Genomic DNA, 6,367 nt, shown 5'->3' on the forward strand with positions numbered 1-6,367 from the left:
GAGACAGGAGAGGGAGAGAGAGGGAGGGAGAGAGGAGGAAGAGAGAGAGAGAGAGAGAGAGAGGTTTGAATTCTAAGCACAAAATGGATTGAAGTAGGAAAATAGCTGGACAGAGTTAGGGACATGCAATACAGTTTGCTGGAAGGGATAATGGAATAAATATATTAAATAATAAAATATAAAGTACTATAAATAGTATCATACAGGCTGTCTCTAAAGTCAATTAAAATCTTAAATTGCACTAAGACTTTCGTGATACCCCATAACAGGTTCAAAAGGCAGAATGGAATGTAGTAAGGGCTTAATAAATACCCGTTGATGATGACTAAGTTTAGGTCACAGAAAGCCTTGCATGCAAAACTAAGTTTAGATCTATTTGATAGGTTGAAGAGAGATATGGCCTGATCAGGGCTGGGTATGGATTAGACTAAGAGGACTGGATGGGGAACCTGATGGTAAATATGCTTGTGAGAGGCTGAGTGGGCCACTGAAAAGAATGCTAAGTTTGGAATCAGAAGAGCTGGGTTCAAGCATAGTCTTACTTCTCCCATGACCTGGAACAGGAACAATGTCCCTGAACCTGAACCTCCCATCTACAAAAAGGGAGCCTGATATTGATATTGAAAGGAAAAGATTTCTGCTTATCAAACATGTCTTTTGGAGATTTCTTCTTCTTCTCCAAAATCGTGGAGACTCAAAGTTGTATCATTCCACATTTTCTCTAGATCTTTTAAAATGTATCTTCTGAGATAAGTGTTTAGGCCTGTGGTTTGCTTTAGTCACTAAATATTAATTCAAATATGTACTTTGTTAAAATGAACACAATCCACATGCATACTGGGATAAAGACTGGGCCTGTGATTTAACTTGATATAGGGAACTCCCAGAATCTTATACTGATTCATTAATATAGAATTTGCCTCTGCCAATGTAGACTGGCACCTTTTCTAGGGCTTGGATTTTATGAATATATTCTACATATGTGGGTTTTTTTTTTAAATCCTTACCTTCTGTCTTAGAATCAATATTGCATATTGGTTCCAAGGCTAAAGAGTGGTAAGGGCTAGGTAATGGGGGTTGTGACCTGCCCAGGGTCAAACATAGGTAGGAAGTGTCTTGAATCCAGATTGAACCTAAGCACCTCCTGTCTTTAGGCTTGGCTCCCAATTCACTGAGCCACCTAGCTGCCCCTACTCCCTGTAATTTTTAATAAATAACATTCATAGATTAGAGAATTACAGACTTTTTGAGCAAAAAAGGACCTTAAATATTAATCAAATTTTACTCTGCTAATATATCAACATTTACCTATCCATTCCTGTGTTTGACTTTGAATTGTGTCCTTTTGGGGGCTGTCAAAAAGAATGTGGATATCTCTGTGTGAGGTCTTTTCTTCTTGGGAGTTATTTTATCAGGCTCACCACTCTAGTTATACAATGAATAATATCTCATCACGACCCTGATTTTTATAAGCTATCAAAACAAGGGGCTCTAAGCTGGAAAAGCCTCAAGTAAGGGCAGCAGGATTCTCTATATGTCTGTCTTCTCAGGATTGATCAAGCTAGCTTCAAGAAGGCTTAATTACCAAAGATCTTCACCAGGGGACAAATTCTTTTTAGCCATGGCAACTCATGAAGATGTTCTAACTAAGCTGCACAGCAATGATGTCAAATAGAAAAGGATCTCTCTGAGCTACAGAATGACTTTGAAGAATACAAAGTACTATTATCTATGTTGGACCATATTTTATTTACTTTATTAAACATTTTCTAATCACATTTTAATTTGTTTTGTGGCACTAGGAAGTTTTGTGACTTTTGATGCTTCTGCTGTAGAGGATTTGCAACTTGGCGCCTGTAGAAGGAATACTCAAACTGATGAAACCAAGAATTCTTGGAGTATGTATGTGGCAACATAAAACTAAGCCTACGAATATTACCAATGTATTAAAAAAATACCCTCAGGCTTGCCATACTAATGACATATTGTATGAGATGGCCATGTTACATCCAAATGGATCATTGAGAGGCAAGTTGCTATTATGGATAGAGCACCAGACTTGGAGGCAGGAAAAATTGGGTTTGAATTCTGCCTCAAACATTTAGTAACAGTATGACTCTGGTTAAATCACTTGACCTCTCTGTGCCTCAGTTTCCTCATCTGTAAAATGAGGGGAGTTGGACTTAATGATCTCTTAATGTCCCTTCTTTTAGCTAAATTCTACACTGTACAAATTCAGAGTCTAGAATCACTAAGGCATGTTATATATAGGAATTATTTTCAACATTTATTGATATGTCATTAATATGTACATGTACGTGTTGTGTGTATGAATGAAATAAGATTCCATTAGGCTTAAGCTTAATAGAGAAATATTTAAAAATTGCTTCCAAGCTACATATTCAACAAAATTTGCTCCAGAGATGGTATCATATTAAGAAAATACATTTGGCTATAATGACTTTTTTATTCATTTTGGCTTACTGATTTAAAATAATAAATGCTACTCTGATAGATTATTGCAGTAAAAGGATTATTTTTGTTGCAGATATTATGTGATGATAACATGACATACAAAGATGGTAGTTTATGACCAAAGAATAACAACACTAGATTTCTGAGTGTAAAAATTCTCTTTTCAAGCCCCCCAAAATAGTTTTTAAAAATTGAAGCCCAGTGGTCTCCTATATTAAAAAAAAATCTTTGTTAAAGCCATATTTAGAAAGAAATTCTATCACAATTGCAGAGAAATAGCAGTATATATGTTGATCTTTCCCTAAGTACTGTTAAAGTGGCACGAGTGTGGGTAATGATGAATAGGCTGTGGGTATTTTCTTACCAGGTTGTGCCGGTTTAAAAATGTAGTACTGTTCCTTCTGGTTCTTAACATATCAGCCTGGAATATTTGTGAATTATCACTGAAAAAAAAACCAAAAACACATTTATCAGATATGTTTAAAGGCCACCATAGATGATTTTTTAAAAAAAAGTAATTGCTGTTCAAACATTTAAGAATTATGTCCTTAAAGTGAACAGCTATTTAGAGACAGAGAAGTAAACACAAAAATTCAAAGTACATTTAGCATCACAATTAACCAAGTAAGTTTAGATCTGAACCTAAGAATATTTAGGGACCCTATCTTTAGTTCCATTCCTGGTATGAATAACTTAATGTTGTTGGAAATTTAGCAAATTTCCATCATTTTGAGATGATGGCCAGATTATGACTTTCTCCTTGTCATCCAAAGTGAAAAGCAGGACTCCAAAATGTAAGCCCAAGTCACCTTTAAGCAATTATCTTTTCACTTAAAAGAAAAGGAGCTGGGCACAGTGGACTCCAGAAATGTCCTCTGTTTTCTACTTCCCATTCTATTCCATCCATTCCCATAAAAGGGTTATTTGAAAGGAATCATTTTCTAACTTCCTGGACTCAAGTCAGGAAATAAGTGACAAAGATGAAAGTAAATTAACTAAAATCTTCTCCTAAGTTTCTGAGCCATCATAAAACTGGGTTTTCCCCTCACTTAAGTTCTAGGTCAATTTTTAGCCTATCAAAGAATTCAAATATAGGAAATGATAACTCAAAGAAATCTTTAGTTTAGTGACAGGCTTACAAAAGTAGTTAATTATGTTAATTTCTATATCCCCTTTGCTAAGAGCTCAGGGGTCAGGGAGAAGAGAAATTGCTACCAATAATTTTATTTTGTTACGGATCCCAATAATAAAACTAGCCAAGTGGAAAAAATAAAAAGGAATTATAAAGAACAGAGAACATTAAAAACATCTGTCACTGACTTTTAGGCATATAATCACACATACAAAAGCCTAGAAACTCTATAACCAGATTAATACTTGTCCTAAAGAACTTGTTAAGAAGCACAAACTATCAAATGCTGGTGCAAAGAAGACAGTGGGATTTCTTAAAGAGGCATCATTAAATGAGTTCAGGAAGTTATTTGAAAGAAATGAAAGGATGTTTAACAAGTACTGAATAAAAAGCTGTCTTGGCCAGGAATGGTATTGAGGAAGGAATGGCAATGAAAAGGGGGAAAAAGTGAACGGCATACATAGTGGAACTGAAAGGAGCCTAGGTAAAAATCCAAATTTCCCAGTTGGAAGTCAAAGCTTACAATACCTTCCGGAACTTTGTGGATTAACCTCTGACCAAATCCTGTGTCTACTAAAATAGTATTGTTAGTGTTACTTCATGAACCCTAGACAGGACCTCTAATGGAGGTCCAGCCCTCCTTGTGTTTGGGCAGATAATAGTACATTATAATAAGCTTCCATTTGCATAATGCTTTGTGAGCAGAGCCCTCTAAATCACGGAGGGAGGTAGCTAGAGCTCCATCTTTTTCTTTTCTTTTTTCTTTCTTTTTTTTTTTTTTTTGAGGTAACTTGGTCCCTTCAGCTTCAAAGTCCTCAGCTTCTCCTGAGCAGAATGTTTTACATGCCCATTTACAAACCACCTATCTTCAACTTAAGACTAAATATCTTGATGAAGCAAAAAATCTGACAGATGTAACATTCGATCAATTTTACTCCAATATCTACCTTGTCTCCCAGTTTCTCTGCTTGTCCTCCCTCTCTTCCCATGCCATTTTTAATGCTTTGACCACCATTGAAGGTTCTTTTCAAGCATACAGCATTTCTCGTCCTCCTAGGGTCTATTCCTTTTCTTCCTTCATGAAACCAAAACCAGCCCTGTCATCAGCCCTCAAAGCTCTCTTACATTCATTACTGACCCCAAATAAAAGCTTAAATTTACAGAATCCTGTATTTTTACAATAGGTTAGCTTCTCAAATACAAACACACACCACAAAGCCCTCTTGTTGGCATGGCTGCCCATCCCGTCAGCCTATTTAGACAAAATACTCTATGGATTTCAGAGAGGAAAGTGACCTTAGAGTTAGGGGCCTAACCTGGGGTCCATGGGGTCTGTGGATAGATTTCAGGGGGTCCATAAACCTGGATGGGAAAAAAATTACATCTTTATTTTCACTAACATCTAACTCAAACTTAGCATTTCCTTCAATTATCTAAAAACATTACTCTAAGAGCATTACAGATTTTACCTGATTACCAAAGAGGTCTATGACCTTAACACAAAAAAGTTTTAAAACCTTGTCTTAGAAGCCAACTATTCCAACTCCTTCATACTACAGATGAAGAAGCCAAGGCCCAGAGATTAAGTGATTTGTTCAAGATCACAGAGGCAGAAGTGGCAGAGCTGAGATTCTTACCCAGGTCCTATGACTCTAAATTCACTATCTGTTTTGCTGAACTGCTCCACCCTCCTGCATCAGTTTTTCACTTAATTCTCTTTTGTTTTTTACTGAATAGAAAGTCATGCTTTCTTACCTCAAGAAGTTTGGAGTGGACATAGTGCTGAAATCAATAGACAAAGAACTTGAATTTAAATCTTAAGGTTTCATTATCTGTATGACCTTGGGACTCATAAGTAACTTAATTTCTCTGCATTTCAGTTTCCTTATCTGAAAAATAAGGGGAAGTTGGTCCAGATGGTCTAGAAGGTCCCTTCTCAATCTCTAAATTGACTATCTTAGTTACTGTGCATCCTACATGAGCAGGATATAAGAGCTAAGTTAAAAGACTATATCCCAGCATTCAATTCTTGGGCAATTATAAGTACATATTTTAGCTGCCACTGTCAGAAATGTCCGCTGCCATCTGATATGGGAAGGGTTTACGGTTTCTGCAACACCTTTTCCAAGGGGGGTAAGTGCCTTTCCACCCTGCCCTGGGAGTTAGGAGTACATGTACTGGATGGTGGGAGGAATCGGTACTATCCGATCATGATAAAAAGGAAACCAAGCACAATGATTGGGGGCTGGGGGCAGTATTCTAGAAGGGGGCTAGAGATGATGGAGAAAGTTAGCCAAATTTAGGAAAGGCACCTGCTCCACTTTACAGCAATTAGCCAGTGGCACAGTGCCGGGCACCTAGCCAGTACCGTGCCTATGTCAATCTCCCGGCAAGCTAGAGCTCGCCTGGGTCAAGCTTGGGCCAGCCAGTTCTGTTCTCCAGTGGGGCTGGAGGTGAAAGGAAGATAATGGAGGGGGATTGGGGGGTTCATTTGGAAGAGATGAAAAGATGATGGAGTGGAGGTGGTGGAAGAAACACCTGCTGAAGTGGATGCGGGACGCATGCGCAGAGGCCCCCCAGCATCCTCGGCTGCCCGGCTGCCCAGCTGGCCCTCACTCACCTGAGCCCATGGATGAGAGGCGCGCTGTTGGACCTCCGCAGGCCAACCCCGTCAGTGCCTGTTGGCAGCTCCAGGTCCAGCTCCATCTTCTCCTGAGCCATGGCGGGGGGCGGGTGCCGGGCCTCAGCTCTGGGCTCCCA

General features: G+C 38.5%; 1 protein-coding gene across 1 annotated transcript; it reads right to left on the minus strand.

The window, feature by feature from the left end:
* Nucleotides 1–2,839: 2,839 nt before the first annotated feature.
* On the minus strand, nt 2,840–6,328 carry LOC123254638 (P2R1A-PPP2R2A-interacting phosphatase regulator 1-like; the record flags this gene model as incomplete). Its single annotated transcript, XM_044683615.1, has 2 exons — nt 6,228–6,328; nt 2,840–2,918 (listed from the first exon to the last, which is right to left on the minus strand). Coding segments are annotated over exons 1-2 (180 nt in total), but the record flags the coding sequence as incomplete, so codon positions are not given.
* Between the last annotated feature and the right edge of the window lie 39 nt (nt 6,329–6,367).

The sequence above is a fragment of the Gracilinanus agilis genome, unplaced genomic scaffold, assembly GCF_016433145.1.
Source record: "Gracilinanus agilis isolate LMUSP501 unplaced genomic scaffold, AgileGrace unplaced_scaffold2719, whole genome shotgun sequence".
NCBI classification, from domain to species: domain Eukaryota; kingdom Metazoa; phylum Chordata; class Mammalia; order Didelphimorphia; family Didelphidae; genus Gracilinanus; species Gracilinanus agilis.